Consider the following 16,911-nt stretch of genomic DNA (forward strand, 5'->3'; position numbering starts at 1 on the left):
TTGTACTTTCAGTCTAGTGCAAACTTTCTTCGTAGCCCTTCCAATACCACTAGTCAAACCTGAGCTATTGACACCAACCGCGAAATCCATTGTAGGAAGTGTTCCACTCATCACTTAAAAAACCAGTTTTACACAATTTAATACATGTAAAAAACTACATACAAATAATATGTGTTTGATGTTTTAAGTTGAAAATACATTATTTTAATATATTTATTTTGAATTTAAATTGTGCTTTTTTTTATAAATTTTACATAAGGATTTGAAAGACAAAAATATTATTTATTAAATGTTTAAATTTTAATACAGAATTGATGTTGAGTTCACCAATATATATGCAAAAGCTATGGTTTTGAGAGTTGATAAAAAAAGAAAATACAAATTATAACATGCCATTTAATTTGCAAAAGACCGGGACATGTAATGTAATGTTAATGGCGGCAGAACAGAGCAGTTATATTTAACGCTCCTAGTTTTATTCTCAATTTTTTTTCCGTTTATTTTCCATTCCTTCCTTACAACAAACCGTCCGCTTCTCTTGGTGTATAGTGTAATCGATCAATCAATGGTTTCGCCTCTTGACGAAAACCCTGATTCCATCCGATTTCAAAATCAATTGTCTGAGATGCCTCTCATTGGACATCGATCACTCTCAATTTGCACAACTCTAACACCATAATCAGGTTCGCTTCCTGTTTTTAGCTGGAGACGAACCGCATTGCGATTCATCGTCATGTTTGAAGCTCAGGTAGGCTTATTTCCTTTTTCATTTTTTTTTTCATTTTTAACGGGAGTGCTTGTACCTTACTGAATTTAAATAGCTCGAGAATGTCATTGGAACTTGAAAGCTTCTAAAATTTTGATTTTACCTTTTATTTTTACAATTAAATTGTTATTGTTTCATAATTATATTTTAACAATTGAGATTGGAGGAACCTAATCTAAGATCCCTTTTTAATTAAATAATTTGCAAGCATTGTAAAGTAGATTAGGAAATGAGTTGCGAGGTGATCATCATATAGTACATAAGAGCCGTGTAGATGATAAGAGAAGAGTGACGAAGCAATAAATCAGGCACAAGCTTTTACAAGTTTTTCATTGATATGTTGCTGTTTGATTTCCATTTGTTACCCGTATTCATGTGTTTAATCATTCAAGCGTCGTATGTGCCTGAAGTTATTAGTTTTGATTGTAACATTCGCACCTGTGGGCTTACATTTTTATTTTTTCATGTTATTACTTATAGTTATGCTTTTCAACATTCAGCACTTTCTTATAGTATAATGTGTTTGTTGCTTTTTTCAGTGTTTCTGAATTTGTGCGTATTTTTCTTTATTTGTAGGTTCTGCATTTGCTTCGAAGATACTTGGGAGAGTATGTTAATGATCTCTCATTAGAGACATTAAGGATCAGTGTTTGGCAAGGTTTCTTCACAAATACCGTTTGTTCTTGCTTACTTTTCTTATCGTTTTCTCCATCTGTTTGAGCTATGATTGTTACATGACGGTTTCTTATGAAAGGAATTTGGCAAGTGAAACATGATGGCTTTGTTTTAGAAAATTTCTTCCTTCTTACAGGTGACGTTGTCCTCAAAGATTTAAAATTGAAGGCAGAGGCCCTGAACTCTTTAAATCTTCCTGTTGCTGTCAAAGCTGGTTTTGTGGGCACTATAACTCTGAAGGTAGCTATTTTCATCGTTAGTGTTTGCTTTATTTTCTGTTAGGTTTGTGTTCTTTAACTTTTTCCATGGAAATAAATCCCGCTTTTTTTGTTCCTTAAATTGTAGTTTCTAAATATGTTTTGGCACATAACTTTTATGTTCTAACTTCTAGTTATTTTTGTTATTATTGTTCTTGAAATTTTATATTGTAGGTTCCATGGAAAAGCTTGGGTAATGAACCTGTAATTGTTCTCATTGATCGTGTATTTGTTCTTGCTCACCCAACTCCTGATGGCCGGAAACTTAAAGTAAGATGATATTTTATTTGGTGGAGTGAATTTCTTCCCAAGTTTCCTATTACCAAAGCCGTATCTTTTTCTTATTTTGATTTGAAATCTTATTTCAATTGTACAGGAGGAGGACAGGGAAAAACTTTTTGTAGCTAAAATTCAGCAAATTGAGGTAATTTCTTTTTTAAATAAAAACTCACTTATATTACTTATGACATGGTACTATATCATTGTGTTTCCTCCAAGTATAATCTTGTTCAAACACCTTTATTGCTTATAGCATCGTGTACTTGACATCATTGTGTTTCATACAAGTATAATCTTGTTCCAAAGTTTACCAGTAAGGAAGTAACATTTTTCCCATGTCAAGTTCGTGACTATTAACAAGAATCCTTATTCTACTGATGTTCTAATGCCTAAAGTTTTTAATATTTTGTTGACACTTGGATATTAGAGGCTTCTTCTTCTTCTCCTCTGTTTCACACCCTCTTCACATCTATTCTAGATTTTCTCATACTTGTTAATTAATGGTAGTGACCTTTTTGGAGAGGACTAGTGGTTATTTTTCTGTTCTTAGGCAGAGTCCTTTGCAAATGTTTTCCCTTGTTTAATATCTGCAATTCTACATTGTTGTATAAAGATCTCTTATTGGAGCTCAGATATATAGTGCATATAGTATTTCTTAATATCAACTTTACAGGCAATAGTTTTGAGAATATTGTATGTTCCATTATGAACTTGTCTGTATTGTTGAGTTGAACAATTGTTATTCCTTGTGTTTTCAAAATAAGATTTAATATAGGAACATTTTTTGAATTTTGAATTTTAGAAATAAAATAAGAGTTGAACAATTCTGGAATTTTGAAATTTTGTTCTATAGTCATGCATTTGGACATAATTATTTTAAAATTTTTTATTGCCTGCAGGAGGCAGAAGCAGCAACTCTTGAGGCGATATCTGGGTCAAAGCTGGAAAATGTATGTCTTTGGATGCTAGGCACATATTACTTTCTAAGAATACTGCTTTCTTTTGTTTTTATGATTAAATAAGGTACCTCTATTCAATTTTTTATCAGGCTGCTATCTATTTCACTTGTCGCTAATACACTTTTATATTCCTCCTGGTAAAATGTCGATGAATGGCTCTTCATACATTAACTGTTTTACTTGTAAACCTTTACGCATTTTGTGTTAGTTTTATTAAGTCAATAATTCTTTGTGGTTCGTGCATTAAAGCTCATGTAAGAAAATATGGCTCTTTTTATAAATTATAGTGACTCATTGCTAGCTCTTTTCTTCCCCCCTCTTGTTTGAGTTTATGTGCAGCCACCTCCTGGAAATTCGTGGCTTGGTTCTCTAATTGCTACAATTATTGGAAATCTGAAGATAACTATCAGCAATGTACATATCAGATATGAGGATTGCTTCAGGTGGTGGTCGTGTGCTATTTTTAATGTTTTCTATAACTGTTTTTGGATTTGTGATTTGTCTTAAGCTTTGTAAACTAAAATAGGTTTACCTTCCAATCTCTGGATTAGTTACATATTTTCCTTTGTCGTTCTTTACTGACCAGTTTGCTTTGATATTAATGGACTATAATCTTGTAGTAATCCTGGTCATCCATTTTCTTTCGGTGTTACCCTGGCCAAGCTTGCTGCTGTTACTATGGATGAGCAAGGAAATGAGACCTTTGATACTAGTGGTGCTTTGGATAAGTTGCGTAAGGTCCGCTCTTTTTTCCCATGCAATACAAACTCATGCTACCGTCCTTTAAAACAGTTGAGTCTAGTATTAGTAATTTCAGAAACACATTAATAGTTATGAGCTATGGTTGTTTCTTGAAATAGAGGGTATTGAATCAAAATAGACTGTTGCATCAGGAAACTTTACAGTCTTGGGGAATGGTGATGTGTAATTATTCTGTTTGTTAGCATTGTTTTTCCTTGTTTTAAAGCTAATAATTTACCGAGGGAATTTCTCAAGAAAAGATGAATCTTATGTTTGAACTTTGAATAAACAAAATTCCAGTTTGATAAATGGGAATCTTCTTTTAGGTCATAATGGTAAAAAGTTCCTGTTCTGATGTTTCAACTATTTGTTGTATGTTTGCTTAGTGCTTTACCTTAGATTCTGAGGGCTTGGAATGAATATATTAATAACTAATCCATGAAATGAGCTCCTTGAATTTGTGAGGTTAAATGTAATTTTATGATTACTCAATGGCATAGTGTATAGCTTCCATCAATGCTGGTATGAGGCTTCTTGAATTGTATAGACTGTCATTATCCATCATTGCAACTGAATTTCATTAGTAGATTATGGGTTAGACAAAGATTATCTTTGCATTGAATTCTTGCTACTCAATTCAGAAACATGATCTATAATTTGGTTATAATTCCATATCTGAAGAGGACAAAGTGTCAACCTAGGATGTGAAAGTGGCTGGCATAATCTAAACAAGTTTATATTCATGCCAAAACAGAAGAATGAAGATCAATTTTAACAAATGCTTGTCCAATTTAAATGAACAAAATATGATGGGCCCATTCTCCTCTTGAATGTTAGATTTCTCCTACGTTTCCTTTCAGGTTTAGTATTTACAAATTGTTTTTCATGATTGCTATTTTTGCCTTTTGTTTATGAATGACAAGAAAAATTATTGTGCTAATGCTTTTGAAGTTTGTGTTTAGTCTTTGCAATTGGAGAGGCTTGCTATGTATCATGATTCAGATAACTTGCCCTGGAAGATAGATAAGAAATGGGAAGATCTTAGTCCCAAAGAATGGATTGAGGTTTGGCTCATATGTGGAATCATTATCTCATTTACTTCCTTAGTTCCATAATTTTTATTGTAGTAGTGTGTAAGGTTAACTGAAACATTAAACTAAATTTTAAATGACCCTTATTCTTTATAAAATTTTGTTTATCCAGGTATTTGAAGATGGTATAAATGAACCTGCTGCTGACAATGAAGTGGTGTCTATGTGGGCTATGAATCGCAATTACTTGGTGTCACCAATCAATGGAGTACTTAAGTATCATCGACTTGGAAATCAAGAAAGAAAAAATCCAGATATTCCTTTTGAGAAGGCTTCTCTTGTCTTAAGTGATGTCGCCTTAACTATCACGGAGGTTCCTATACTTTTTCTTTTCCATGTATATTTTTAATTTCTCCATTTTAATTTTCCTATGAAATAAAAAGATTTAAATTCAGTCTTCTTTACATTGCCTACTAAGAAATAATTGGAATGAGAAAGAGAAAGAGAAAGAAAAAGGCTAGTTCTATTCAAGTCTTGAAATGATCTGTTTTGCCCTTTAACAGGCACAATATCATGATTGGATAAAACTTTTAGAAGTCTTTTCAAGATATATGGCATATGTTGAAATTTCCCATTTAAGACCTGTGGTGCCAGTTTCGAAGGAGTCTTACGTTTTGTGGTGGCGGTATGCTGCTATGGCAGCATTGCATCAAAGGAAAATGTGGTACATACATTGCTCTTTTTGTACATATTTTAATTTGATAATTACTCATAAGAGTACCTCTTGTTTTCTAATCTGAAAAGTTACACTTAAATTAAACAAATTTCAAAGTCACTTACATCTCTTTGCTGTCTGCTCTGTGATTAAATGTTGCCCCCCCCTTAAACTGCATAACAATTTCAGCTATCGGTTCTCGTGGGATCAAATACGGCATATGTGCCAGCTTCGTCGACGTTACATTCACTTGTATGCCAGTATGCTACAGCAGTCATCACGTGTTGTCAACATAGAAATTAGAGAGGTTGAGAAAGCTCTCGATTCAAAAGTAATTCTTCTATGGAGGTAACAAGATTTAGTTTTGCCTTAACTCTCCGCTCCCCCTCTCTGAAATGAAGTCAAACTTGGTCATTGATTTGCTGGGACAAATACATGCATGCTGGACATCCCAATATTCAACTAGTTCTGGAAAAACCATGTTCTTTGTTTAGTTAAGATACTGTTTAAGTAATTTTTACAAAAAAGTCATTTAGGCTTTAGTGGCAATTAGATAGAGTAGCTTGCTGTGAGCCATCATGATTATGATGGCTTAGGCAATTATTGCACTAAGTTGTCAGTGCTTTTTTAGGTAAATTAGTTTTCAAGGTCCTTTATCGTCTATTTCTATTTGGTGTATGGTGTAAGTGGTCACGACCACTATCTATGAGAAAACATAGTAAAAGCTCCAACTGAAGTTGTGCTTGTTACACAAATGTTATTGCCATGTAGTTGTACTTATGCATCAATATCTCTTTGAAAGTGGGAAGATTTTTGTCTGAGTAATTTTTAGAAATTAGTCATCGGTGAAACCAGCAGTCTTGTTTTTTCACTATGAAGCATGGCCATAGCTCCACCCATTCTTTACCATTACATTGTCCTAATGTTATATGGACATGCATTTGACGTGGGTGGACATGTGTTAGATGCCTCCAGATATGCAAAGAAAGATGTTAAAAAAAATAAATTCAGATATGGGACAAATATGGCCCGTCAAGTGACAGAATTTGCCATAAAAGAGAGAGATACCCTATTATGAATGTTTTCTCTTGGTCTGGCCCTTTGTCATAATCCGTCTTTATGTTCAAATACTCATCAGGATTAGATATTATTGGATTACCATGATCTATGTATGTTCCATTTATATATTAAAATTTTATTCAGTTGTTGAATAGGTTGCTCCAGGTTTTGTATATGTGAATCTGTTATTAGAAGTGATCAAGGATATTAATGTACATGTTATAACAATTTTTATCTTTACTCCCATCTAATGTTCAACATTTCCATTTCTGCTTGGGTCAATCAGGTTACTTGCACATGCGAAGCTTGAATCTGTAAAGTCTAAGGAAGCAGCTGAACAGAGAAGGCTTCATAAGAAAAGTTGGTTTACATTGGGATGGTAGGTAGAAATGTAAAAGGATTGCTTTGTCATTGAGTTCTATGATTTTTCCCCCAAAAATTCCCCTCAACATTAACTTCATTTTGCAAATTCTATTCAACTTAATCTCAGGAGAACACAATCTGAAGATGCATCTGACGGGGATGCTTTTGATGGATCACAGTTAACGGAGGAAAGGTTGAGTAAAGAAGAATGGCGAGCAATCAATAAATTACTCAGTTACCAGCCTAATGAGGACTTGATGTCACATTCAGGGAAGGACATGCAGAACATGATCCGGTTTTTTGTAACTGTATCTATTAGTCGAGCTGCTGCAAGGATCATCAATATAAACCAGACGGAGATTGTTTGTGGTCGATTTGAACAACTCCATGTGTCAGCAAAATTTAAACATCGGAATACCCATTGCGATGTAACTTTAAGATTCTATGGTGTCTCTGCCCCTGAAGGTTCACTTGCTCAGGTTTAATCGAGTACCTTGTTTTTGAGCTGTTTCTTTCTCACAATTCCTTAGTTAATGATAACTAAAGATATCCAACTAAGAAGAATACCTGAGAGTATCTTATAATCATATCAACCTGTTTTTTGTTTTTATTTCTGGTAGCTAGCATGTTTCAACTATTTTTTTTTTTAATTCATATTGTAATGTGCATCTTTTTTTCTCTTCAAAAAGTTATATTTGTTTATTTAAAAAATTCAAATCGGTATGTGTTACTAGATTGAATATACATATATTTATATATCTATATTATCTGATGTTTGTCCTTTTTTGCAGAGTGTTTGCAGTGAGCAAAAGGTGAATGCATTAACTGCTAATTTTGTACACTCACCGGTGGGAGAGAATGTTGATTGGAGGTTGTCAGCTACAATTTCCCCCTGCCATGTCACGGTAATTTCTTTAATCCTTGAAGGGAAAGGGGACTCCAAGGTTTACATCAACGTAGAAATGGATATATTTACTTGCACTACTCATCTTGACTTGGGTTTAGTGTCTCTAACAATAGATAGTGTATACTGATGTCGCTAGAATTAATTCAATCCTATAAAATAACGATTCTATAGACTTCTATATAAACATTTCAAATCTCTATCAAATTAGGGAAACTTATAACTTAACTAACAATTCCTCTAAGCTCCGTTGACCATTGATTATTGACAGACTTGTTAATTAAGGTTGATCTGATTTCTTAAGGATAAAGTTTTGGGATTTTATTTATTCTATTTATTGTGAAGATTGTATTTCCTTGAGTAGTTCAACATAGTTGTGTATATATATCCATGTAAATACTTAAGTTAATGGACAAGGAAAAAGAATTCTTATTTTCAACATGGTATTAAGAGCTTGAGAATCTAGATTTAGGAGCTTTTTTTTTTTTTCCCGAAATTCACAAACCCTAGAAAATCCAATTTTGTACTCTTCTTCTTTTGACCAATTTTTTTTTCACTGCCCCCTTCAATAAAGTCACGTCCAATCTCAAGAGAAATCTCAAAATCCTGTGCCCAAACTCCTTGCACGTGGCCCTCACACGCCACCCATACCTTTGGCATCCTTGCCCACACGCCGATGAGTGCAGCCCACCTCCGTCGACTTTGATTCTCAACCACCATTGTTGGTTTTGTTGGTGTTTCTCTGATATCCCTTACTGTTATTGACTCTAGTGGTGTTTTTTCCTTTTAAGAGAAAAAAATGGCCGACACAAAATAAGTTATTTATGATAACCCTTCGTTACAAATCAATCTAGTAAAACTTGTTGGGCACAATTATCTCGCATGGTCACGATCGTGCTTATTGTTTATCAAAGCTAAAGGACTACAGGGGTATATTATTGGTGATTCGAAAAAACCCGATGTCAATGATTCTACTTACTATCAGTGGACTCTGATAACTCTCTTGTTATGTCTTGGCTTATCAACTCTATATAGCCCCAGATTTCCAGAACATACCTGTTACTTAACTCTGCAGAAAAAATATGGCATGCAACTGCTCTCACCTACTCACAAGTTGGGAATGATGCTCAGATTTTTGAAATCTGCAATAAGGTTCACAACACTAAGCAAGGTGAGATGTCAATTTCTTAGTATTTTTTTGAACTGAGCAGTTTATGGCACGTGCTAGATTATTACCAAGACGACTATATTAGAGATGCAATAAAGTTTAAGAAGCTTGTGGAAAAGGATATGGTTTACAACTTTTTGGCCGAGTTAAACACTAAGTATGATCAAATTTGGGTTCGAGTTCTTGGAAAAATTCCTTTTCCTTCTCTTAAGGAAACATACTCCAATGTCCAGCAAAAAAGAAAGTAGAAGAGGTGTTATGCTTTATACAACATCAACTGAGAAGGCTGGGTTGATCGCTAGTGCTTCTCAAGAACCAAACAAAGATGATAATATTGATAAAGATAATCTACAATGTGATTATTGTGGAAAGCCATGACATACTAGGGAAAAGTGCTGGAAATTACATAGTCAACCCACCAAAGGCCGTGGAGGAAAACAAAATAAGTCAAATCAGGGTTGAGCAAACTTGTCTGAGGCTACAGAGTCATCTATAGAAACTGCATCCACTGGAATATTTTCTTTGGATGAAATTCGACATCTCAGAAGTCTCTTGTCCTGACTTGACTCTTCCTTGAACCCAACATCCAATTTTGTTAAGTCAGGTATTGCCTTTAATGCTCACAATAATACTGATTCATGGATTATTGATTCTAGTGTGGATAGACACATGACAAGTTCCTCAAAGTTTCTTAAACTACTCCCCAAATCAAACAAAAGATAGTGTCAAGATAGCCGATGGGTCTTTTACTCTTGTAACCGAATAAGGTTCTGTCAACTGTACACCCAATATTAAACTATCTCTGCACTACATGTTTCTCATTTTCTAGTTAACGTTTTATTTGTTAGTGCCATCACAAATACATTAAACTGCAAAATTGAATTTTTCCTTAATCATTGTGTATTCCAAGTTCTTCAAATAGGGAGGATGATTGACAGTGGTAGATTGCATGATGACTTATATATGTTGGAGGGTAGTAGTGGTACTGTTTAAGATTTTTTTGGAGGCAATAAAGTTATCAGTCAAGAAATAATGTAGTGGCATAGACGGTTAGAACACCCATCATTTTTTGTTATGGAAAAGTTATATCATAATTTATTTTCAAAGACTTGGTTTGATTCATTGTTTTATGAAGCTTGTCAATTTGCTAAACACGCTAAAAATTCTTATACTTTAAGATATAATAGAAGTAATACTCCTTTTATGATTCTTCATTTGGATGTTTGGGGACTAAGTTGACATGTCTTTTTATTTGGTAATCAGTGGGTTGTTATTTTTATTGATTGCTACACTAGGATGACTTCGGTGTATTTGCTAAAATAAAAAAAAATGATGTGTTTACATCCAATCTTTTCATGAAATGGTGTTTACTCAATTTGATGCTAAGATACAATTTTTAGAATTGACAATGGTACAGAGTACAATTTTGATACCTATTTGGAGTGTTATGGGATAATTCATTAGACAACTTGTCCCGATACTAGTGCACAGAATGGGGTTGCTGAAAGGAAAAACAAAAATTTGCTAGAAGTCACTAGATCTCTTCTATTTACCACGAACCTTCCTAGACCAATTTGAGGGGACGCAATTCTTGTAGCAGCCTACCTTATTAATAGAATGCCACTCAAAACTCTTAATTTCATGAGTCCCTTGGAAACTTTACAAGGACACAATACTTATGCTGTTCCTTCAAGGATATTTGGATGTCTCTGTTATGTCCATGATCGGAAAACAGGTAAATTAGATCCATGAGCCCTTAAATGTGTGTTCATTGGATATTCTCCAACACAGATAGGATATAAGTGTTATCATCTTACTTCACGATGAACTTTCGTTAGTATGAATGTTACATTTAGAGAAACGAAGCCCTATTATGTTACAACTCAATCACCTTTTCAGGGGGAGAATAATGAGAGAGAAGAAGTGATACCTGACTCAGTAACTATTGAAAAACTTATTCCAGACAACACCATTATTCAAGAGGGAGCTACTGTTCAGGGAGAGACTACTGTTCAAAAGGAGATTGTTAAGCGTTTGGACAAATCAGATTTAATGAAGTATTGAGAAGGACTAGAATAGAAGACGCCATCATGCAACCGACTATGTGCCAAGAATCTTCCTTTTTTGGTGAGTTGCCGTTACTTTCCTATCTTTCAAATGATTTAGATAAGCCTGATGGCTAAAGAAAAAGTGTTAGATCTTGTACTAGACACCCTATGTCTAGCTTTATCTCTTATGACTCATTGTCCCCTCCCTATAGAGCCTTTGCCTTGTCTTTGTCCTCTGTGTCTATTCCACAAGATTGACATGAAGCATTTGAAGATCCCAAGTGGAAAAAAGCCATGGTTGAAGAAATGAAAGCATTGGCAAAGAATGAAATTTGGGAGCTGGTTACTCCTCCAGTAGACAAGAACTTGGTGAGTTGTAAATGGGTGTTTACTGTGAAACACAAGTTTGATGGTTCGATTGAAAGATTCAAAGCTAAATTGGTTGCTAAAGGCTTCACTCAAATTTATAGAGTGGATTATTAAGAGACGTTTGCCCCTGTTGCCAAAATGAACACCATCAGGCCTCTATTTTCTTGTGCAACCAACCTTGACTAGAACCTACAACAGTTTGATGTGAAGAATGCATTCATACATGAAGACCTGGAAGAGGAAGTGTATATGCAATTTTCTCTTGAATTTGATATACAAAAACGCATGTGAAAGTATGTAGATTGAAGAAAGTCTTATATGGGCTGAAACAATCGCCCAAAGCATGGTTTAACAAAACCCGCAAAGCTATAGTCACTTTTGGTTATCAACAGAGCAATACTGATCATACCCTTTTTTTATGGAAGATCACAAGGGTAAGATCATTTTCCTTATTGTATATGTTGATGACATAGTGACGATAGGAGACGATAAGAAAGAAATGGCTCACTGAAACAGTGTTTGACTCAGGAATTTGAAATCAAAGTCTAGGAAAGTTTCAATATTTTCTGGTGATTGAAGTTGCCATATCAAAGAAAGGAATCTTCATCTCTCAGAGAAAATATATCCTAGATCTCTTGACTGGGACGAGTATGATGAGATGCAAGCTTGTAAAATCACCTATGGAAAGCAATCATAGGTTGCAAGTTAGAATAGGGGAGTCATTGGATAAAGAGAGATATCAAAGACTGGTTGGTAGACTAATTTATCTCACACACACTAAACCTGACATAGCATATGTAGATATAAGCTTTTACAAATGTAGATTGGGTTGGATCTCTGGATGACAAGAAGTCTACGTTTGGATATTGCACACTTGTGGGAGGAAACTTAATCACTTGGAGAAGCAAGAATCAAAGTGTGGTTGCTCGATCAAGTAATGAGGCAAAATATAGAGCTATGGCTCAAGGCGTTTGCGAGCTACTGTGGTTATTGAAAGCTATGGAGGAATTGAAGTTGTCGAATAAAGGAAAACTATCCTTATATTGTGACAACAAGGTCGTCATCAGCATATACCAAAACCCGAAACAACATGATTGAACAAAGCACATAGAAATTGATCAATATTTTATCAAAGAAAAGTTGACTACTGACATCCTAGATTAAAGTCATGTAGCCTCGAATGAGCAATTAACTAATATGTTCACTAAAGGATTCAATAACAGAACTTATCACAATTTGGTCTGCAAGTTGGACATGTGTGATATCTATGCACCAACTTGAAGGGGAGTGTTGACCATTGACGGACTTGATAATCAAGGTTGATCTGATTTCTTAAGGTTGAAGTCATGGGATTTTATTTACTCTATTTATTGTGAAGATTGTAGTTCAACATAGTTGTGTATATATATCCATGTAAATACTTAACTTAATGGACAAGGAAAAAAAAATATTATTTTCAACAAGCTCAAATAGTCAATCGCATTATTTCTTTGTTTGACACTCTCCTCAAGCTAATGAATGGATATCCTCTGTTCCAAGCTTGTTACAAATCTTGAAATACATTATTTGGGAGCCCCACTGTAACTTGTTAGCATATCTGATAGATGACCCTTTGTTGAAACAATGTACAAAGAAATCAATTGTCAAGTTTTTCCTTGATTAAATGTCTATCAACTTCAACATGCTTGGTTCTATGATAGAGGTAAAGGGAATAATTTATCTGAGACTAAGAAAAAAAAATAGTTGATATTTATTTCAAATAAAGATTTCAATTTGAGAAGGACAAAATATCCAATTTAATACTTGAAACATCAAATAATAAATCTTATCCTAAAAAACAAAAGTCCCTGACTATATAATACAATAATTCCTTTAATTATAAGGCTAAAAAAAGGGAGCACTACTTGCACTCAAACTCTCCACCACTTAAGATTGTGGCTTCTCTTTCTAAACTGACAATAGGGTCATGCAATCCCAATAAAAGCTTGAGCTGGTCCTGAACTTCCTTTTCTCATCTGTCACATGTCCTAGTTTTTCTCCTTGAATATACACGTAAGGGTGGTATGCTATCAATATTTCCCCCTAGAAATGCGACTTGTCCTCGAGGTGAAAAGACGAAAATTGTCCAACAAGTAAATCATAATTCTCCCATGTTGCTTCTTCCAGAGGTCTTCCTTCCTATGCAATTAGTAACTCCAAGTTCGGCACACCAGCTTCTTGCACCCACCAATGAGAAAGGACTTTCGCAGGAGAAAGAAGGATTCCCTAATATGTTGTGATGGTTAAAGGAGCAGGTGGAGCTGAAGGTAATTGTCCTTTAGCTGGCCTTATGTGGGAGACATGAAAAATAGGATGAACCTGAGAAGTAGGAGGGACCTCTAACTCATATACTACTACGGCAATGTGGTGAAAATTTTTAACAGGGCTGAAAATTGAAGGGAAAGTTTTTCATATGTTTGTTTGGCTAATGACTTTTGGCAATAAGGTTGGGTTCACAAAAAAATAGTCACCAACATCAAAAATAAAGTCCCGCCGCTTAGAATCTTCTTGAGCTTTCATCTTGGATTGAGCCTTCAATAAGTTGTCTTTGAGGAGTTGCAACATGTCATCTCTTTGAAGTAGTTGTCCAAGATCAGCTAACATTGGTTCTCTTGGAACATAAGGGTAAAGGGGTGATAGTTCTCTTCCATATACAATAGAAAAATGAGTGCTACCCGTAGATGTATGAAATCTAAAATTTTAAGAGTATTTGTCCCAAGAAAGTTAAGTGCTCCAGGCTTTTAGTTGTTCTTGTGCAAAAGAACGTAAGTAGGCTTCTAAGCATCAGTTAACCACTTCTAATTGGCCGTTGGTTTGTGGATGATAGCTTGTACTTGTTTTAAACAAAATTTTGCATGACTTTAAGAGCACTTGTTAGTATTTGCTAAGAAATATGATTTCAATCAGAAATAGTAGAGCGTGGAATACCAAGGAGATGGATAATTTCCCTACAAAAGTATTCAACACTATTTTGACAATAAACAAATGAGACAAAGGAATAAAATTGGCTTATTTACTAAGGTGATCAATGACTACTAAAATGGTATCATAGTGGTGTGATTTGGGCAAACTCACGATGAAATCAAGGGAAACATCTTCCCAGATTCTATTTGGAATAGGTAGTAGTTAGAGGATTCATGCTGGTGCCAGTCTTTGATATTTGTTCTATTAACATTGCAAACAAATTTTTCATATAATGGTGTACATCCTACTTGAGTTGAGGCCAGAAAAAATGTGCAGAAAGCTGGTGAAAAGTTTTCAAGTAACCACTGAGTATTATGAGTCAAAAAGAAGTCTATGCTTTAAGGGATTGTTTTTTGGAATCACCAAGCAATTTTTAAACTAAAGTTAGTGACCTGCTACAAAAAAACCTGGGCAAGTGGAAGGATTAGATGCCAATAACCTCATATTCTCGTTGGTGTAGTGATCCACCTTGGCAGCTTCTTGGAGGTCCAACAAGTCAAGACTAAAAGGAATGGCCAGAGTGACAAAATCAGCATATTGTGGTCTCCGAGACAATGCATCAACCCCTTTATTCTCATTCCTTGCTTTATATAGGATGGTAAAATCAAATGCCATTAATTTCATCAAAAGTCTCTGATGTTCTGTAGTTGTAACTTCTAGTTCCAACAAAAAATTGAGAGTATAGTGATTGGTTTTAATGAAAAAAATGTCTCCCAAGCAAATAATGTTTCCACTTCTGCAAAGATAATATCAAGGCAAGTACTTCTCAATCATAAGTAGATTTTTGCCTATTAGAATAAGAAAAACCCTTACTAAAATAAGACACAAGATGTTTAGCCGCATAAGGATGGCACTCATTACTTCATATAATGCATCACACTCTGTTGTGAATGGTTGAGAGAAATTTGGCAAGTGCAATATTGGTACTAAAGTGTGGGCTTGCTAGAGAGTGTTGAAAGCATGTCTAATCTTCTTTTTCGTGTCTTGTTCTTAAAATACACAATGCAAAGGATAAAAATTTACTTGAACTTCTAAAGTATTTAATTAGTTTTGAATGAAAATAGATTTGCATAAAGTTTAGGAACATGGGGGACTTATTTTAAAATAAGAAAATTGCTTAAAGGTATATCTTTTTGGTCTGTCATGGTGGTTACTGATCCATTAGCTATGGTAATCTTTTTTATGGCTAGATAAATGGTTATAGGAAGAAAAATATTTGAAAGAACTTGTAACGCCCCAAAACCCGGCCTAAAAGTTTAGGTCAGATTCTGGAGGTCACATTGATCACCGAAGTGATCGTGGAAAATTTAGTTTAACAAACTGAAAAAAAATATTACAGCATTTAAATTCCATAAAAACACTCAGAAATAAAGTCTCGTTATTACAAAAAAAAATTCTGTCCAAAGAAAACCATTTACGAAAAGCCCAAATTAAATCCGTACCACAGTTCTTATAACTGTTTTTATTTCAAAACCATTTACCAAAATAGCAATAAAAAAGGAGACTCTTAAACATGTTTCCTTATCATGACTGTCTGAAATCTCTGGCATGCCAAGTCTAAGCTTCAGAAAGCAATAATGTACATGAAAGGGAAAACACTAAGGGGGTTAGCTACATTAGCTCAGTGACAAACAACAAAATTTTATAGAACAGAAATCCAAATAGCAGTTCAATGGCATAGTGTATTTACAGAGATGCATAGAAATAGAGGGTAAACTCGGAACCTACGTCCTGACCATACGCAACAATCAACACACTTGGTACTATACGCAGAATCACAACAGGCAAACCCATCAACTGGTTGATACCAAAACACTATCATCACAAACACAATGATAAGAAAGTCGGAATTACGCTTACACCTTAATACCCGCAATTAGAACAATCACGAACGTTAAGACAAGGAGATAGAAAACAGACAAACAGACTTACACCCAGTCACTCAATCAGATGCGTATGAATGCAGTCAAGTAGTAAAAACCCGCCCATTTAGACAACACACCTCTCTATCCCCTGATCACACTCAAAAGAGCTGTTTAAGCTCACCAACCAAACACACCATAAAGGACCTCGAAGGACCCATCAAACCCTACACACCATGTATGTGGACTAAGCCACTCAGATAATAATACGCAGCAAAGCTGGTGTATATGCAGTACAGTGCATTGTGGTAAACCGCTATACAGACATGTTGCAGTTTAAACTGTCAGATCAGATAATAGTATGCAGCAAAGCTGACATAAATGCGGTACAGTGCAGTAAATCGCTATACCGATAAGTTGCAGTTAAACTGCCAGATCACGTCAGAATCAGTCTTCCTTTTCTTCACAACCAACTCAAAAATTACTTTATGCAAGTGCATGTATGCTTACAACCTCACAGAAACAATGAACACATCGGCAGACAGTCAGATAGAAATAGACATGCACATACCCAACTAACCGAGTTCAAAATTAGATATCTCACACAACAGTCACAAATAACACATAAGCCGAAGCTCAGATCAAAGTCTTAACTACCCTCACTAAACCCTAGTCAAGGATTGAAACGCAGACACATTTTCAGATCAAAAAC

General features: G+C 34.8%; 1 protein-coding gene across 1 annotated transcript in view; it reads left to right on the forward strand.

Annotated features, from left to right (window-relative positions):
- Positions 1-367: 367 nt before the first annotated feature.
- The window catches only part of LOC108475934 (uncharacterized), a 74,110-nt gene continuing 57,566 nt past the window's right edge, over positions 368-16,911 (forward strand). Inside the window, exons 1-15 of the mRNA XM_017777938.2 lie at positions 368-748; positions 1,343-1,424; positions 1,578-1,681; positions 1,873-1,968; positions 2,075-2,122; positions 2,877-2,927; positions 3,276-3,379; positions 3,557-3,674; positions 4,640-4,741; positions 4,881-5,081; positions 5,272-5,432; positions 5,613-5,771; positions 6,769-6,861; positions 6,973-7,324; positions 7,637-7,750. Coding sequence (XP_017633427.1) covers positions 734-748; positions 1,343-1,424; positions 1,578-1,681; positions 1,873-1,968; positions 2,075-2,122; positions 2,877-2,927; positions 3,276-3,379; positions 3,557-3,674; positions 4,640-4,741; positions 4,881-5,081; positions 5,272-5,432; positions 5,613-5,771; positions 6,769-6,861; positions 6,973-7,324; positions 7,637-7,750 — 1,800 coding nt within the window. The 5' untranslated portion in view covers positions 368-733. The remainder of the gene's footprint in view (positions 749-1,342; positions 1,425-1,577; positions 1,682-1,872; positions 1,969-2,074; positions 2,123-2,876; positions 2,928-3,275; positions 3,380-3,556; positions 3,675-4,639; positions 4,742-4,880; positions 5,082-5,271; positions 5,433-5,612; positions 5,772-6,768; positions 6,862-6,972; positions 7,325-7,636; positions 7,751-16,911) is intronic.

Source organism: Gossypium arboreum, chromosome 3 (assembly GCF_025698485.1).
Source record: "Gossypium arboreum isolate Shixiya-1 chromosome 3, ASM2569848v2, whole genome shotgun sequence".
In the NCBI taxonomy this organism is placed as follows: domain Eukaryota; kingdom Viridiplantae; phylum Streptophyta; class Magnoliopsida; order Malvales; family Malvaceae; genus Gossypium; species Gossypium arboreum.